This window comes from Telmatherina bonti (genome assembly GCF_933228915.1).
Source record: "Telmatherina bonti genome assembly, chromosome: 9".
In the NCBI taxonomy this organism is placed as follows: domain Eukaryota; kingdom Metazoa; phylum Chordata; class Actinopteri; order Atheriniformes; family Telmatherinidae; genus Telmatherina; species Telmatherina bonti.
In genome coordinates, this window is record NC_136627.1 from 5,278,933 (window position 1) to 5,298,635 (window position 19,703).

Here is a 19,703-nt window from a genome sequence, read left to right on the forward strand (position 1 = left end):
AAATACATTCATGAAGACGTCTTCACAACAAAACAAGACAGAGGACACCATCAGGTCGACTGGCTCAAAACACACGTGGTTGGCTGGAGGCGGGGGTGGGGGGGGCAGAAACACTGCGTGTGTTCAGATGCACGTCGTATGTTGAGACAAAAAGATCCATTCTGGTTTTCATCCAGTCTGGTCCCAGTCTGGCCCCAGTGGGCTTAAAACAAGCAACTTCCTGGCTGGATCAACCAGCCGTGGAAACATCTGGATTGCTGGTTTTCATCTTCATAGATGGATTTTATCAAGTTTGTCTCCATTTAAAAGGAAATTAAACAATGAATTTATGAACAAGTGACTAAAAATAAGTGAAAAGGTTGGGACAATCTGGTGGGGGACAAATGGTCAGATCTTTGTCTTGCTAATGGGTTAATTAAACTCTTAAAAAGCCGTTTTTTAAATCATTAAGTTGATGGAAAAAAATGATGGAAAAATATCTGAAAAATTTTGATGAATGAAAATTTCAGTTTAAACGAGGGATTTTTATGGTTTAAAAAGACTTAAATGACCTTAAAATAAGAGAAAAGGTTATTAGTGAGAAAAGAATCAGCTAAAAAGACTGGATCCTCATCACAACCCCGGCATGGATCTGCCGCTCCCACCTGCAGCTCACCCCGACGCTGCTGCTGGAGCCATGGCGATGATGGTGGCGCTGCGCTGGTGTCCGCTCTGACACACTTCCCTGAGAACCCCAAACACACTTCCTCTACGAGCGCAGCGACGGCTAAATGTTGGGGAAAATAACGTCGTAAGATGAGACGAGGAGACGACATCACGAAGCCACTCCCCACGGAAAGTTCACATGGCAACGCTCCGAAGGGTTTCCCCTCAAAACCAGGAATATATTCTCTCCTCACAGAACGCGTGTCTCCTCTACTTACACACACACACACACACACACACACACACACACACACACACACACACACACACACACACACACACACACACACAAAACAGTGTGCTGGTGATGGAAAGAAAAGCGTTTCTATGACGACACTGTCGAGTCCGACCGCAGATCTGTTCGGTTCTGAGACCAGAACATCAACAGTTTCCAAACTGGTGATAAATCAACAAAACAAAACAAATCAGACTCTGAGGGATGAAACAACATCCAGTTAACGCCTCACACTGGGACCAGTATGGAAATGCCCGTCCCAGTGTGGTCCGCCCCGTACCCGTCCTGGAGCATCACCCAACCCATGAGCTCTAGTTGTTCGTCGTGTACACAGCATAAGACTATAATATATCTGTAGTTTTCTATGTATGTGTGTATATATATGTCTATATTTCATTTTCCAGTTTAGATGCTTCTTTTGGCTTTAAGCAATGAACAGCTTCAGTGGACAGAGTTTGGACAAACTCACATCCTTCACAGTTTGCTTCAGTATCCACCTCCTCCCAATCCTCTTTCCTGACACCCCCCCCCCGCACACACACACACACACACATCTGCATGTATATGTGTGTATGTATAACATCTAACATTATAAAAAATAAGTTATTGCACATCCAAAAAAAAGTGCATTGTTGAAAATATCTCTCTCTTTATGCCGATCCGTTTGTCTTGGTAGTTCCTGCAAACTGCGGTGGATTCCCATGGATGGATCTGACATGGTGGCAACGTTCCACCCGTTGGCTCCGTCGTTACGCGCCGCCGATGGGGAGTGAAGGGGACTACGGGAGCAGAAGCAGGAAGGAAGAGAGCCACGCCGTTGTCTTGCTATGCAATCACCATGGGAACATCATCAGAGAAGCCGCTGATCATTGGAGCATCCTCATCATCATCACCTGAAGAGAGGACACAGAAAGGTGAGGAAACATCCAAGCTGCTGCTTGTTTTTCTACGTTGTAAAGTTAAAACAGATAAAATGTTCAGCCTGTAACCCACCGTTTGTTGTTGTAGGCAAAGAAAAGAAGTTATTTATTCATTAATTCTTTTTTTTTTTTTTGCCGTATATCAGATTTGGCCTAAAAAGGATCCTTTTACATGATGAAACTAAGAAACAACTGCAGAGCCAGAAGTTCCTCATTAGCATAATCCTGCTTAAACTCCATTTCATTAAAGAGGAACCGGAGATGGAACCACGAAGAGCAGTTCATCAGGTGTCTTCTTCAGGTGTTGGATTGTGTGGACGAGCTTTATTTTATTCTATAATGTTTTAAATTTCCTTCATACGTACATATTGTTGTCATGGTTGTTGTATGTTGTTTGAGATTCATTTGATCTGTGAGCATCAACAGATGGAAATCAGCCACTGGCTGATTCTGGCATATTTATATTTTCTTAATGTCTTCAATAAATACATAAAACAAGTACAAAAAAAAAAAAAAAAAGCCCTAAAATAAAATCTGTAAATGCTAGAGTTTCATGTTTTCTGTGAAAATTAGAGCTGCAACTATCGAGTACTTTTGGAATCAAGTTCCTTTCACGATCATTTTTTTAAAATATAATTTTATTATAATTTGTAAAACAAATACTATAAACTCAACCCAGTTTTTCTGCCAGCGAGGGCAGTCATGGTGCTCAGGTGTACAGGAGGTGATTTTTTCCCCTTTTCCCTGGAAATTATGATCCTAATGTACCTCTGTTCTTATCCGTTGTAAAACTGGCCCAAGTTCGGTTCGGACCTGTTTGTCATAAATGTTACATGTCTGGATGTCAAACTTTGGACGAACTGGCTTGAACTTTGAATTTCCCCTCGAGGATGAATAAAGTATCTTTGATTTGGTTTGGATTTGATGAAAGCAGCGGAAGTGACGGTCTCCTGCTCTGAACTGCCAGCTGGTGCTGCGTGAAGACCAGACCAGACCTTTGCAGCCTGTTAACAGAGGACTGAGAAACCCGGGTCCACAGGGAGGTGTGGAAACATCGCTGCTCATTGAGGAGAAATAAAAAATGTTTTCTTTCAAGTCAGTCTCCAAAAGTCTCAGATTGCACCAAAATAAGGCGCTACATCTGTCCTTAGTTGTTTCTTTTTGGGGAAACAGCTGCTGGGTCTGAGAACTGGTCAGACACGTTGTTAACATGGAAACCCCGCTGGAAATCTGGACTTTAAGGTGGTTTTTTTATGTGTTTGTCGATACAAACAATTCCACTCTGATGTTTTTTATGAGAAAACTTCTCGGGTAAAACAAATTTATTCAGATTGATGAGAAGATCTTGGTGAAGGAGGCTCGTGGTTACGTAGCGTTCGTGGATCTAGAAAAATCTGAGTTTTAGAAAATTAATTACATTTCTCCAGAAATAAAAAAATAATCTGAGCATTTTATTCACATTTAAATATGAAATAACTTTTATTACTGCAATTATTAAAAAAAAAACCCACTTTTATTTTATTTATTTATTTTATTGATCAATTCTTATTCATTTTGCATTATTTATGTATTTTTTTCTATATTTATTTATTCATTATTTACTTTTGATTGATTGTAAATCAAATATTTAATTTATTTTATTCCAGTCTTGTTACTTTAGTTGTTTTACTGGATTTATTTATTTGTAGAGCTGAAAATCAATTCAGATGACATTGTGTTGAGTTCATGTTTAAAGGTGGAGTATATAAGATTTTCAATATTTTCAAAATGAATTAACTAAAAAATAACTACAATCATAATTAGATTTAAACATGTAGGTTCCAGTCTGTTCATATTTGATGTGTTATTAAATTACAAGTTTAATTAATGACAAAGACCCTTCTTAAATGTTTACCTACCAGTAAAAAAAAGTGCTTTTTGTCATTTGTCAATAATTAAACTTGTAATTTAATAACACATCAAATATGAACAGACTGGAACCTAAATGTTCAAATCTAATTATGATTGTAGTTATTTTATTAGTTAATTTTTTTTTTTTTTTTAAATATTGAAAATCTTACATACTCCACCTTTAAAAACCCGCCTGGAAAGACACCTAAAACCCACTGAAGGAGCCAGATGAAGACTAAAGTCTCCCGTTGGGTCTAAACTGCAGACAATCAGGCTGAGAGGAGGCCACCTCATGATGATGGAGCTGGAGGCACAAACCACAGCATTCCCAGTTACCCAGTTCGTCCCCAGAAGAGAAGATGGCAGAGCCCAGCCGAGAGTTGTAGTGGGAGTTTGCAAAGGCGGTGAAGTTGTTCTGCAGGCGGCGGTGTCGGAGGTAGAGCGCCACCAAACCGCCACACACTCCCAGCAGCAGCAGGAAGAGGACCGGAACCACCACCGCCGCCATGTCCCCCGAACGGCCCTCGGCGCGGGAGGCGTCGCTGGTGCCTGAAAACGCCGACAGAACAAGTTTAAGTCAGAAATCTGAGTCGGAGCGGAGCGGCGTGCTGCGTGAGACGGTCGTCACCGGTCAGCTGGTTGTAGAGCAGCATGGCGGGTTCTCCGCACAGCTGGCCGGCGAGCAGACACCGGGCCTGAACGGAAAACGTGTAGTTGTGTCCCGGCTGGAGGCTGCTGATGCGGAAGAAGGTCTCCGTGGTGTTTCCCAGATAGGACGTCTGGTTGGTCGCGCCGTCCAACACGTGCACTTCGTATCCCTGCAGAATCGCAGCACTTTTTAACCTCACAGTTCAATCCAAGCGTTCTGTAAACCCGCGGAAACAGAAGAGGATGAAAGTGGAGCATCGATGCGTCGTTCCTCACCCTGCTTTCATCAAAGCCCTTCTCCCGGACCACCAGACTCTTCCACAGCAGGAACACGTGGTCGTTCTCGATCAGAAGCTTCAACGCTTCCGGCGCTGGAAGAGGAACTGCAGCAGAGGGAAACTTTACGTTCAGCAGCTGAACTTCACCAAACCGCTGCCAGATTTATGCTCTAAACGCCGTTTAACAGAAACATCTGCCACATTCTTCTCTTGGTTTCCTTATATAGGCTGTTATGAACTGGCTTTCATCAGGTTTTTTTCCTGTCTGTGAAGCGTCTTGAGATGGCGTTGCCGTGATCTGACGCTATATAAATAAAGTTGAATTGAATTGGATTCTAGACATAACCTTTTTATTTTGCCAGAAACTGGAACGGAAACAGATCTGATGTTGAACCTCCAGTCTGCCCAATTCATCTTTTATTTTAGACTGTTCCTGTTTCATGTTTTCGCTGTTTAACTATTTAAAATAAATCGGATTTACTTCCACACCATGTTTCTGTGTAAGATGTAGAAAATAGACATATACAAACTAGATGCGATGATCCACTGATGTCCTCAGACATAAATAACATATCAGGGAAGGTGCTGATGCTGAAAGATGCAACTCTCTGCATCATATTCACTCAGATTCTTCTCTGTGATGCTAGTTAAGCTAGTTAGTTATCAGCTCCTCCAGCTGTTTCCTGATGCTGCTGACCTAATGTTAGACAGATGTGCATATTTTCCATGAAATGGTAAAATGTCTCATTCCACCATCTGATGTGATGTTTATCTTGGACACAGACCGGTACTGAGGGTGAAGGTGGACTCCTTGCTCATGTTGCGCAGGCGGATGGAGACGCTGTATCTGCCTCCGGGCTCCAGGCCCTTCAGGACGTACTCCACCGTGTTGTTCTGAGTGGTCAGCTTGTAGTCGCGCTCCACCTTCCGGATCACATCCCTCACATGGATCGCATACGTCTGAAAAGTTACACACAAAGAAACTCGGTGATCTCCCGCCGACCTCCATCAGAGTTCCTCATCGCTGCAGTCACATGACACGGTGTGGTACCAGGGGGGTGTCCGGGGTGTCGTAGGGCGGCTGCCATTTCAGCGTGGCTTGAGTCTTGTCCACGCGCACGCGGTGGAGGTTCCGCGGGGGGAGCCGCTCGTTTGGAATCATTTTCACAACGGCGTCGTCGGAGGGCGGACCGAGGAACGGAGAGACCACCCGAACCTGAAGACAGATCAATAAACACATTTATAACCAGCAAATCATACGCACTAACTACCTCCTGGTTAACGACCACCGGGTTTACTAGATACAGATTAACTACCACCAGGTTAACTACCTCCTGGTTAATGACCACCGGGTTAACTAGAAACAGATTAACTACCACCAGGTTAACTACCTCCTGGTTAACTAGATACAGATTAACTACCACCAGGTTAACTACCTCCTGGTTAATGACCACCGGGTTAACTAGAAACAGATTAACTACCACCAGGTTAACGACCACCGGGTTAACTAGATACAGATTAACTACCACCAGGTTAACTACCTCCTGGTTAACGACCACCGGGTTAACTAGATACAGATTAACTACCACCAGGTTAACTACCTCCTGGTTAAGGACCACCGGGTTAACTAGATACAGATTAACTACCACCAGGTTAACTACCTCCTGGTTAATGACCACCGGGTTAACTAGAAACAGATTAACTACCACCAGGTTAACTACCTCCTGGTTAAGGACCACCGGGTTAACTAGATACAGATTAACTACCACCAGGTTAACTACCTCCTGGTTAATGACCACCGGGTTAACTAGAAACAGATTAACTACCACCAGGTTAACTACCTCCTGGTTAAGGACCACCGGGTTAACTAGATACAGATTAACTACCACCAGGTTAACTACCTCCTGGTTAATGACCACCGGGTTAACTAGAAACAGATTAACTACCACCAGGTTAACTACCTCCTGGTTAAGGACCACCGGGTTAACTAGATACAGATTAACTACCACCAGGTTAACTACCTCCTGGTTAAGGACCACCGGGTTAACTAGATACAGATTAACTACCACCAGGTTAACTACCTCCTGGTTAAGGACCACCGGGTTAACTAGATACAGATTAACTACCACCAGGTTAACTACCTCCTGGTTAACGACCACCGGGTTAACTAGAAACAGATTAACTACCACCAGGTTAACGACCACCGGGTTAACTAGATACAGATTAACTACCACCAGGTTAACTACCTCCTGGTTAACGACCACCGGGTTAACTAGAAACAGATTAACTACCACCAGGTTAACTACCTCCTGGTTAACGACCACCGGGTTAACTAGATACAGATTAACTACCACCAGGTTAACTACCTCCTGGTTAAGGACCACCGGGTTAACTAGATACAGATTAACTACCACCAGGTTAACTACCTCCTGGTTAACGACCACCGGGTTAACTAGAAACAGATTAACTACCACCAGGTTAACGACAACCGGGTTAACTAGATACAGATTAACTACCTCCTGGTTAAGGACCACCAGGTTAACTAGAAACAGATTAACTACCACCAGGTTAACTACCTCCTGGTTAACGACCACCGGGGTAACTAGAAACAGATTAACTACCACCAGGTTAACTACCTCCTGGTTAACGACCACTGGGTTAACTAGAAACAGATTAACTACCTCCTGGTTAACGACCACCGGGTTAACTAGAAACAGATTAAATACCACCAGGTTAACTACCTCCTGGTTAACGACCACCGGGTTGACTAGAAACAGATTAACTACCACCAGGTTAACTACCTCCTGGTTAACGACCACCGGGTTAACTAGAAACAGATTAACTACCACCAGGTTAACTACCTCCTGGTTAACGACCACCGGGTTAACTAGAAACAGATTAACTACCACCAGGTTAACTACCTCCTGGTTAACGACCACCGGGTTAACTAGAAACAGATTAACTACCACCAGGTTAACTACCTCCTGGTTAACGGCCACCGGGTTAACTAGATACAGATTAACTACCACCAGGTTAACTACCTCCTGGTTAACGACCACCGGGTTGACTAGATACAGATTAACTACCACCAGGTTAACTACCTCCTGGTTAACGACCACCGGGTTGACTAGAAACAGATTAACTACCACCAGGTTAACTACCTCCTGGTTAACACATTTTTACAGCGCTGGAAAACGTTAAGAATGTTTGTGTCATGTTTGTCCTCCGACAGAACCAGATCAAAACAAAAATATAGATCTTTTTCTATTTTTTAAACATTTTTGAAAAAGCTCCAGGGAGCCACTAGGGCGGCGCTAAAGAACCGCATGCGGGCTCCAGAGCCGCGGGTTGCCAACCCCTGGACTAGATCAACTATCTTCTGGTTAACGACCAACAGGTTAACTAGCACCAAATTAATTACCACCTTGTTAACCACCTCCTAGTCAATTACCACCAGGTAACTAACACCAGGTCAACTACCACAGGTCAACTAACTCCTGGACAACTACCACTAGATCAACTATCTACAGGTTAAGGACCAACAGGTTAACTAGCACCAAATTAATTACCACCTTGTTAACCACCTCCTAGTCAATTACCACCAGGTAACTAACACCAGGTCAACTACCACAGGTCAACTAACTCCTGGACAACTACCACTAGATTAACTATCTACAGGTTAAGGGCCAACAGGTTAACTAGCACCAAATTAACCACCACCAGGTAAACTACCTCCTTGTTAACCATCTACTACTACTACTTCCTTGTCAATTACCAGGAAGTAATTGACCAGTAATTTACCTGGTGTTAGTTACCACCAGTTAACTAACACCAGGTCAGCTACTAGAAGTCAACTAACTCCCACATGACTACCACTAGATCTACTACCTCTTGGTGGATCACCACCAGGTTAACTAGAACCAAATTAACTACCATCAGGTTAACTACCTTCTGGTCAACTACCACCAGGTCAGCTACCTCCTTGTTAACCACCTCCTGGTTAACTACCACCAGGCTACCTCTGCAACCTCAACCCCGGGGAGGGGAGAGCCCACCCCGGACTCTGTGTCGGGGTCAGCAGCCCTCTGCCAGACCAGCAGACCCTCCCAACAGCAGACCAACAGCGTAGCACCTCCTTCGAGGACTCCAAAAGGAGAGCGGTTCTCTAAACTGGTTTTTGGTGCACAGAAAGTCAGGATCCATCCCCCAACCTGAGGATGGTGGGAGGCTATGCTCTCGTCCCATCAGGCCCAGATGAAGACCTGCTCGGCTCATCCCACCATGAGCAGAATGGAACAGGGTCCAGCCAGCACCTGCTGACGTCGTCCACCAGTTCAGGCTCCTTCTCCACCATCTGTCCGCCTACCTTACCACATTCCAACAACAGCTGAGGAATCACACAGCTTCTCTAAACCACATCATCCGCGTTAAAATTTCAGCTTTTATCAGAAAACTTTCCACACCTCCAATATGTCATGCTATGGAGAGCTGGTGGTGTAGCTGCTCCTGTATCTGGCAGGTGTAACGCTGAATAATTTCCACCTACGCATGAAGTTTTGTGTTTAGGTAGAAAAAGTAGAAGAGGCCAAACGTCGTCCTACAGATGTTTCATCTCACTACACGCAGAGTGTGAAGACCCAGAAGGACCGACGTGTTTCCCTTCAGACGTACAGGGAATGAAAACATCTGTCTGGATGACTGTTCTGACTTAAAGCTGACAGATCTGCTCCTGGTAAGGTGGAAGTTGTGTCAAGAATCAGCAATAACTTATAAACACAAACACCAGAAGATCAAAGGAAGAGAAAGTCCCAGATGTTACTGGTTTATAATCAGAAGGACTCACCAGGAAGAGATACTGTTCGTCGCTGTCTACGGTCACCGTGAGGCCCAGAGCAGAGGACCGGACCTGGCGAGGTCTGCGGTACAGATCCAGGAAAGATGTGGCGTAGAACACACCGTAAACCTGAAAACACCACACCAGTACAACCAGTAAACATTCTCCATGTCAATAAGATCCCAGTCACTACTCCTCATGAAAGCTGTGGAACCAGATCCCAGTCTGGCTCCCAGTTCAGCTCCAGGAAGCAGGACCAGTATCAGACCCTCTCTGTGGAACCAGATCCCAGTCTGGCTCCCAGTTCAGCTCCAGGAAGCAGGACCAGTATCAGACCCTCTCTGTGGGACCAGATCCCAGTCTGGCTCCCAGTTCAGCTCCAGGAAGCAGGACCAGTATCAGACCCTCTCTGTGGGACCAGATCCCAGTCTGGCTCCCAGTTCAGCTCCAGGAAGCGGGACCAGTATCAGACCCTCTCTGTGGGACCAGATCCCAGTCTGGCTCCCAGTTCAGCTCCAGGAAGCAGGACCAGTATCAGACCCTCTCTGTGGGACCAGATCCCAGTCTGGCTCCCAGTTCAGCTCCAGGAAGCGGGACCAGTATCAGACCCTCTCTGTGGGACCAGATCCCAGTCTGGCTCCCAGTTCAGCTCCAGGAAGCGGGACCAGTATCAGACCCTCTCTGTGGAACCAGATCCCAGTCTGGCTCCCAGTTCAGCTCCAGACCTCTTGTCTACCTTCAGGACTCTACCTTTGCTTTCTGACAGGTGGTCTTGCCAGGTGACCCCCAGCAGGTTCCACCAGTGTGACCAGTGGACCGTGAACTGGATGCTGGTATTTGTGGCGGGCCTGTTACTGGGTCCAGTCTGCTGGATGTACTGGTTTCTTCCTGACGCTCACATCTCCATCATTTACACTCAGAGCAATGGACTGGATCAATGTAAAGACGACTGAACTGGGCTGAAACTGGTCTGTTCTGGTTTTGTATGTTGGAGTTTGGCACCGACTCTTTCAGACAGATCATCAACGCGCCGGTCTGCGTTGTACCTGAGCAGGGGTTCCACTGACGGTCCAGCTGCACTCCACCGCCGTCTGGTTGACAGCTTTGGCTTTGAGGAGGGGCCGGTCTGGCTGGGTGCCGGTGGTCTGGTGATGGGACAGGGTGGTGGGACTGTCTCCTATACTGGTGTGAGCCCACACAGCCACCTCATACATCGTCCCTGCCGTCAGGTTGGTGGCTGTAAACGCATCACATGACTCACAGCGTGAAACACTTTAATGGCAGTTAACAACCTGAACAAACGCTGAAGCCCACCTTTCAGGACCCCCTCTGGCACCGTGTAGTTCTTGCTTTCCTTGACGTGGGTGTCAAACTGCCAGGACAGAGTCACGATGTAATGTTTCACCTAGGACAAAGAACCGCGGGAGACCGGTCAAACTTAGCAGCGCGGACAGAAGAGCGACTGGTCTGTTGGCCAGACTGCAGCTCTTACGTTAATCTGGGAGTCAAGGCGGAACGACAGGCTGATGGAGTCCGAGGTGGAGCTGCTGATCTTCACAGATGGAGCAGGGAGCGCTGCAGCAAAGCACAGGTCACAAATTAATCACTCTGGTTGGTAAAATACCTTCACTGGGGTCAGTTAGAGCTTCAGGTTTACGCCGTTCCCTGTGATTCTACACGCAGGGCTTCAGCTTGTCTGCGTCAGATTCAGCTTGGGCCGGTTCTCATGTCGGTTTAGATCTCTGATCTCCTACAGGGCTGATCTGTCGTGTTACAGATACGATCTGTACCTCCATTAAACATCATCACACAGAGAAACGCTGTTGTGGGATCAGACCAAGCAGCATCCTCTGGCGGTTAAAAGTGAAGCCTGTGCGAAGTGTCAAACCTGCAGTTCCCCATTCATCCACTAGGGGCTCCAAGACAGAGCAAATCTCCATAGACTCCCATGTTAAAAAGACCAACTTCACAGCAGAAATAAACATGTTTACAGGCTGGTACAAAAACACATTTTAGGTTTAATAGGTCAGGTTTACCTTCATGACAACTCCAGGGGGAATTAATTTTTTTCTAACGCCTCCATTTAAAAGTACTTTAATCTCAAAATCTGGCATAATTAGGGGTGTTTCCTTTTGATTGACAGGTACCCGATCTCCCGCTGCAATAAGGAGGAGGAATGTAGTTCAACTACGGTTTTTAGCTGGCTAACAGTGTGATTTAGCCCGCATATCTTTGTTAACTGGTTTGCCCCGTTAGCTCCGGGTTAGCCTGGTTAGCTCTTAGCTACAGGCAGGCTGGGGTTCAACAAATGTCAATCATCCACCTCCACGTTCACAGCCCCCCTCTCAGCTCTAACTCTTAGCCCATTTCTGGGGGAGAGATGCTGCCAAGATGGTGACGTGGGAACCGCCCACTCAGATTCAATTTAGCTCTTCAGAAACCTACGGGTAATGTCACAGAGGCTCCGCCCTTCTTTTATATACAATCTATGGATCAGACACACAAGAAGACTGGATGAAGGTCTAAATGGTCCAGAGAGAGGTCTGGAATATTGATGGATATACACCATGTCCCATCAAGGCCACTACCGTAAGATAGTAGGACCCTTTAGCTGGTCTCTGAGGAACCGGTCCAGGTTCCCATTGTAGTCTGCTTTTCCAGTAAAGACATAGAACAGGAACCAGCAGGATCTGTGGTTGCTGAGCAGATGAAGAGAGAAAAACTTAGTTACCTCCAAACAGAACCTTTAGGGGGAGATTCTGGACTGAGATCCAGGCAGAAACTATGCATAAACCTTCAGGTTAAATAATGGAAGAGTTGTTATGGTGATATCAGAGAGGGTCTCCATGGCAACATGGAGCTGGATCTGAAAACAGGTTTTTATTTCCATGTTTAAAAACTGCTTTAGAAAATGAAAACCCAGAAGGGGGACATTCAGTTGGAAAGAATAATCTGGAACTTTTTATTATAACCCTGGTATTATTTTTTATTCTCAATCAGTCATATTTGCTTTCATTTGCAATGATTGTTTCTGGAGATTAATCTGAAACACAGTGTGAGTATCAGCAACTGTGTTTAATTAGTTTTGTCGCTGCGTCTTCCACCTTCTGTTCTCCAGTAAAATTCTTTTTAACACATTTTTAATCAAATCCAACTCAAATTTACATTTTTGTAAGTCTCACCCCTAAAATCCCAAATGAAACAAAAGCTGCTATTTCTGTTTTCCTCTGGCTATAAACTCCCACATTTAGCTTGAAAATGAGCATAAATGTTGCTTCATTATCAGTTAGAAGTGCTTTGAGGTGCAGCAGCTGCTGCACTTGTCTTCAGGTTATTTGCATATTCTTACAACATGAGTGAAGTCATGTGACTCGATGCGGTTTTGAGTTTTTATGAGATTGCCAGAAAGAGGACCAGATTAAATATTGTAGATGGGATGATGAAGAGAATCCGGACAGAAAAATGATTTACAGCACTTTAAACATTCCTCGTCACATAATGCTGATGTTTCTGCATCGTTGAGGGCCCCACGTGCCGAATGTGGCCCACCAGGTGCCCATTGGTGAGATCCCCCCTCCAGGAAGGTGCCGCTGGAGTTCTTGTTCAAGGCCAGGAGTCTAACCCCATCTTGATGTTGGTCCATCGAGGTCTAGGAATCACTCTTAAGGCCTTTACAAACCAGAACTGATGCAAATAAATGTAATAAAAATTGCAAATATTTTGCAAGTGAAATACGGACGTTTTTATCTATAAACACTAAGTTTGATGCAACATTGCGAACAAATGACGAAGATTATCAAACAAACTGACAAGGTGGCAAAAAACAACATGGATTCCACATCAAGCCACGACGATATTGTGCTGATGCTCCAAAAGAAAAGAGAGAGAGGCACTGAGTTCATCCTGTTCCAGAACAGAGAGAACTAGTTTGGTCCCGGATCTGAAGCTGGACCACGGACGCTTCAGGACGGACTTTACGATGTACATGGGACAGTTTGAGGATCTGCTTCAGCAACTAGCTGATGGCTTGGAGAAGCAGAGAAAAATAAGATGATAAGATGCTTAGTCATGGTCGCTATGGTGATATGAAGCCAGAATGAAGCAGAAGTGACACCGTGATGCTTCTATAGCTCTGGTGACCCTGCCAACACGCCTTCTCCGATTGGTCCACTGTGTATCTGTTGGCTGCCGATATTAAGAAAAATAAACGGGTATGTCCATGGTCCAACCCTCATCTATGATCACTAGATTTGTGACAGCTGAAATGAGCTTCCTCCAGAAGCTGGCCAGTGTAACAGCTGGGTTCAGACTAGGGGGATCAACTCTGGATTTCTCTCTGGACCTCCACCTGGCGCCTCATTTTGAAAACATTGCATAGGATCTAAACTAAAAGTGTACATACGCTTACGCCAAAAAAGAAGGTTTATAGAACCATGTAGATGTGCAGCGCTCCTACAAGTAATTTCCCCTTTATAAATCACATCTGCACATCAACATTTGTAGACTATACTCTGTCTTCTACACACACACATTCAACCATAAATGGTCGATGCTGTACCCCTACCTGGACCTCCACCTAATCCTTTACCTGGCCCTCTACTTGGACCTCTAGCTGGACCTCTACATAGTCCTCAACCTGGCCATTTATCTGGTCGTCTACCTGGCCCTCTACGTGGTCCTCTACCTGTCCCATTACCTGGAGCTTCACCTGTACCTCTAGCTATACCTCTATCCGGTCCTCTACCTAGTCCTCTACCTTACCCTCTACTTGGTCCTCTACCTGGCCATTTACCTGATCCTCTAGCTGGACCTCAACCTGAACCTTTACCTGGCCTTCTAACTGGACTTTACCTGAACCTTTTCGTTGCCTTCTACCTGGAGCTTTACCTGGCTCTAACTTGTAAGGGAAGTGTCAAAGTTTTCCTCTTTAACTGTTGCCTTCACAACCCCACCTGATAACATAATTGATGGCCTGATTATAGCCAAAGTATCTAAATCTCACTTCTGATAACAGCAATATTTGTCAGAAAGTCTCGCTGGACAATGAAGCCAGGAGAAAGAAACTACTGAACATAAAAGCTAGAAAGTATTTAGCTCTGATGAAAAATGGGTTCAAATCAATGCTTCATCTTATCAGGAGCTTCCAGGCTGAAGGAGGCTCCTTCTCTTCGTTTCTGACCTGCAGGATCAGTGGATAGCCATCTTTGCTAAACCTTACCTTTCTAAGATGAGAGGAAGTAAGCTAATCTACAGAATTGCTTAGAAAAGCTTGTAAATGTTGGCAAAACTAAATTCCCAAACAACAGATGGAAAAGCTCAGACTGGATGCTCTGCTGCTGCAGTCTCAGGGAGATTTCATGCTCTTTCTGCACAAATGTCAGAGCAGTCACAACCTTTTAGTTTCATTATAATGTGAGCAACTGGAGCACGCTATAGAAAGCATACATAAGGACATATGATTACACACTCACCCCTCAGGGAGAGCAGGTGTTTGTTTAAGCAGATAAACAGCAGAAACCACGTTTGTGGCTTTAGTGACCTTTCCAAGAGAAAAGCTCGCCAAGCAGCATGCAGGTGAGGCGATCGCCACTAGATGGCAGCATTGCACCGCTTTTACATGCTGTGGAGGAAGACCAGCTCACCTTTTTTAGGGGTGATGGATTTAATCTCAGTCCAGTTTCCAACACCTCGACTGGTCACGGCAGCCACCTGGAAAACATCAGTGATTATTTGCACCATAACAGATTACATTCCAGCTTTTTTTCCCCACACAGAGTCAGGTGGTTGTCGTCTTACCCTGAACAGGTACAGAGTGTCCGGCTGCAGCTCTTTCACCTCGGTGCTGTTTCTAGTGCATCTCTGCGAGGTCCATTCCAGACCTCCTCGCTCGCTGTATTCAACCTGCCAAACACACACAGAAGACGTGCTGTATCTTCAAAACAAACCTCCTTTCCAAGAAAACTTTGGGCAGTTTTATGAAACTGACCCCCAAATTTTTATTTTCTTTTTTTAACAGAAACGCAGAAAGGAGATTAATTCAACTTCATTCTATTTAGAAAATGTACATTAATCTAGACGTTGATGATATACATGCTTTTAAAAAAAAGGAAGTTTGAATGGGACAATCCGCCATGTACAGGATCTTAATTGCTGCTTTACAGGCCACAGAGTGTATGCACCTTTCCACGCAGGCAACAGCTCGATCCTGCAAGTCAATGTCTATCACTGTTGTGCCCCCCCCCCCCCCCCAACGTTCCCACTCCTCTCACTACTTCTTGATTGTTGCTCACACATATCTGGTAAAACTTCAAGCGCTTGCGGAGTTTAGAGAAAGAAGTTTGAAGATGCACCGGCTTCATTTAGAAAACTGTTGAGACATTGACTAGCGTGTTTCGAAGCATGTCGCGACGCCCAAAACACTCCCAACGCTCCTGCCGCGTCTGCCGCTGTGTCTGGAGCGAGCGGCAAACGCGACGGAGAAGAGAGGAGGGAGGCGGAGCTTTCCTTCCGGTCAGTTTGAATGATGGCGAATTCAGTAGAGACATGGTTTTATTTAATAAATAAAGCTAGAGGACGTTGTCGTAGGGCAGTTAGTCAGTGTTAATGCAACAAGAGCCGCACTCAGCAGAGAGACGCCACCGCCAGACCTTCCCCCCGCCCCAAACAAAGCGTTGCTAGGCAACGTATCCTGCTACGTTGCCAAATCAGGAACATTCAGCTTTTTACCAAGGAATGGTTATCCTAAATATTACACGGAGTAAAGGCGTCTCAGCCCCGTGTCTGGGTTCACCACAGGAATCCTCCAGGAGCTGCCAGCTGATCGCTTTGATTGGTTGACGCCCCGCGTCGAGTGGCTAAAGTTCAGCTTTGTCCATCTCTGGCCCGGAACGCGCGTTGAGCTTAAAAAACTTCTTAAATTTTCGGCGCGTTCCGCCGACGCCCAAAACCCTCAAAACGCGAATCGAGAAAGCTTGACGCCCCCTTGCCGCGCCTCCCCATAGACTTTACATGGAAACCTGCCGCTCTTGACGCTCAAAACGTGTTTGGTCTGAACACACCGTTACCGGCTTCTTCAGATAAGATAAAAGGATTTTATCCATATTTTATACGACTACATAGAAGAGGTTAAAGGAGATAAAGTGTTATATTATTTGTTACATAAAGTGTTGATTTAGTACAGAGTTTAGTTGTGAAACTGGTTTTCCTAACAAACAAAATGAAAACATAATTTTTAGATTTAACAACAAAACAAAACAACAAACAGTTCTCCTTTTGCACAAAATGCGTACCGAACCGAACTGGTGGCCCAAAAACCAGCTACAACCACCAATCATCACTAAAACCATTAGTACTGGGAGAGAACTGGAAGGTGACCGGAGTTCATCGAGGTGATCAGCAGCAGTCAAACAAAAAGCCAGACTCACGATGTACTCTCTGATCAGGCCGTGGGCCTTGTCCGGGGGGTTCCAGGCAACTTCCACCGTCCCGTCTTCACCGTTGTTACACGTCAGCTGCAGGTTTCTGGGAGGGTCCGGCACTGCACCATGTCCACACAAAAACACACTGCATGAGACAAGGAACCAGTTCCAGGTAGACTGGAGCGTTCCTGGAGCAGCTGATACTCACGTCCCTCTGGGGTCCTCACTGTGATCACCTCGTTGGTCTTGTGCAGCTTGTTCAGGCACTGAGTGAGGACCTTCACGTGGTAGGTGGAGTCTGGTTTCAGCACCGTCAGCTTGTAACTGGTTTTGTTGCTGTTGGTGTCCATGGGGGTCCATGACTGAGTTCCAACAAGCCTGGAGACAAAGACACACACCAGGAACTGAGACGACATGCTCAGAGAGGGAATAAATACTGGTCTGATGCCTCACAGCTCACCTGAAGTAGATCAGGAAGTAGCAGGAGCTCACCGGGAGGTTTTTGGGACGGGACCAGGTCAGAGTGATGGCCCCTGAGAAATCTGGAGTCCACTGGAGGTTCTGGACTTTGTAGGCCCGTGTGTCCGCTGTGAGGCAACAACAAAGAGGAAAAGATGAAGAGGAGGAACCAGCTGGTGGCAGCAGGGAACTGGAAACTACACCTACTGGTGCAGTTGTCCTCGTCGCTGTGGTCAGAGCAGTCCAGGAACCCGTCACACCTCTCGCTGTCCAAGACGCAGGCCTCCCCGTCGGAGCAGCGAGTCCCGTTAACACAAACCAGAGGTCCACGGGTGGCTGCACACACACACACACACACTCCAATAACATGTCTGTCTGTTTCTGATCAACTCATGTGGATCAAGAGAATATCAAACTGGTTTGGAATCATGGTCACTCTTCTTCAGGGTCTAAGCATAGTAGGAGCAAGGCTGCGCGCCGACTGGCCTCAGACTCTCAGACTCTCAGACTGCCCATGCATGCAGAGTGGAAGTGAAGAGCAGCGGCAACAGCAGCAATTCTCACAGCAGAATGGACAGACCGTATTACCCACATCTATCCAGTCAACGTGTAGTCCACACACTCCGTCACCTCTCTTTTCTCCACACACAGAACGGCACAAACACCCAAAGCAGACACTTTTTTTCCAATTTAATTCAACAAATGGTGGATGTTCCCACTTCCAAGGCTCTCATGACATTACAGGTCCGGTCACAAGGGTCCGCCATGTCTTGTATGGACATACAGTCTGAACAGTCAAGTCGTATCCAAGCAACGGGCTTCCGGGAATCGTATTATGAATCATGTGTTATGAACCATTAAATGAACCATTTATTCGTAAAGTTTGAGGTGGAACTGGATGGATGGATGGATGGATGAACAGATGGATAGATGGATGGATGGATGGTTGAATGGATGGATGGATGGTTGGATTAATAGATGGATGAATGGATGGATGGATGGATGGATGAATGACTGGGTGGATGGCTGGATGGATGGGTTGGATGGATAGATGGATGGATGGTTGTATTAATGGATGGATGGATGGATTAATGGATGGATGGATGGATGAACAGATGGATGGATGGATTAGTGGATGGATGGATGGGTGGACGGATGGATGGATGAACAGATGGATGGATGGGTGAGTGGGTGGATGGATGAACAGATGGATGGATGGGTGGATGGATGGATGGATGAACGGATGGGTGGATGGATGAACAGATGGATGGATGGGTGAGTGGGTGGATGGATGAACAGATGGATGGATGGGTGAGTGGGTGGATGGATGAACAGATGGATGGATGGATGGATGAACAGATGGATGGATGGATGAACAGATGGATGGATGGGTGGGTGGGTGGATGGATGAACAGATGGATGGATGGGTGAGTGGGTGGATGGATGGATAAACAGATGGATGGATAGGTGGGTGGATGGATGAACAGATGGATGGATAGGTGGGTGGATGGATGAACAGATGGATGGATGGGTGGGTGGATGGATGAACAGATGGATGGATGGGTGGGTGGGTGGATGGATGAACAGATGGATGGATGGGTGGGTGGGTGGATGGATGAACAGATGGATGGATGGGTGGGTGGGTGGATGGATGAACAGATGGATGGATGGGTGAGTGGGTGGATGGATAGATAAACAGATGGATGGATAGGTGGGTGGATGGATGAACAGATGGATGGGTGGGTGGATGGATGAACAGATGGATGGATGGGTGGGTGGGTGGATGGATGAACAGATGGATGGATGGGTGGGTGGGTGGATGAACAGATGGATGGGTGGGTGGGTGGGTGGATGAACAGATGGATGGGTGGGTGGGTGGGTGGATGAACAGATGGATGGGTGGGTGGGTGGATGGATGAACAGATGGATGGATGGGTGGGTGGGTGGATGAACAGATGGATGGGTGGGTGGGTGGGTGGATGAACAGATGGATGGGTGGGTGGGTGGGTGGATGAACAGATGGATGGGTGGGTGGGTGGATGGATGAACAGATGGATGGATGGGTGGGTGGGTGGATGGATGAACAGATGGATGGATGGGTGGGTGGGTGGATGGATGAACAGATGGATGGATAGGTGGGTGGATGGATGAACAGATGGATGGATGGGTGGGTGGATGGATGAACAGATGGATGGATAGGTGGGTGGATGGATGAACAGATGGATGGATAGGTGGGTGGATGGATGAACAGATGGATGGATGGGTGGGTGGATGGATGAACAGATGGATGGATAGGTGGGTGGATGGATGAACAGA

General features: G+C 46.1%; 1 protein-coding gene across 2 annotated transcripts in view; it reads right to left on the minus strand.

Annotated features, from left to right (window-relative positions):
- Positions 1–1,577: 1,577 nt before the first annotated feature.
- Positions 1,578–19,703, minus strand: part of sorl1 (sortilin-related receptor, L(DLR class) A repeats containing) — a 44,812-nt gene continuing 26,686 nt past the window's right edge. Inside the window, exons 26-41 of one of the 2 annotated variants that reach the window (XM_079247038.1) lie at positions 17,595–17,723; positions 17,389–17,515; positions 17,137–17,306; positions 16,935–17,047; positions 15,307–15,411; positions 15,153–15,219; positions 11,003–11,085; positions 10,825–10,915; positions 10,557–10,747; positions 9,520–9,639; positions 5,728–5,892; positions 5,462–5,636; positions 4,675–4,781; positions 4,379–4,568; positions 4,087–4,299; positions 1,578–1,833 (exon numbers count right to left, since the gene is read on the minus strand). In XM_079247038.1, coding sequence (XP_079103164.1) covers positions 1,766–1,833; positions 4,087–4,299; positions 4,379–4,568; positions 4,675–4,781; positions 5,462–5,636; positions 5,728–5,892; positions 9,520–9,639; positions 10,557–10,747; positions 10,825–10,915; positions 11,003–11,085; positions 15,153–15,219; positions 15,307–15,411; positions 16,935–17,047; positions 17,137–17,306; positions 17,389–17,515; positions 17,595–17,723 — 2,114 coding nt within the window. In that variant the 3' untranslated portion in view covers positions 1,578–1,765. The remainder of the gene's footprint in view (positions 1,834–4,086; positions 4,300–4,378; positions 4,569–4,674; positions 4,782–5,461; positions 5,637–5,727; positions 5,893–9,519; positions 9,640–10,556; positions 10,748–10,824; positions 10,916–11,002; positions 11,086–15,152; positions 15,220–15,306; positions 15,412–16,934; positions 17,048–17,136; positions 17,307–17,388; positions 17,516–17,594; positions 17,724–19,703) is intronic. The other variant, XM_079247039.1, reaches the window with a different exon arrangement.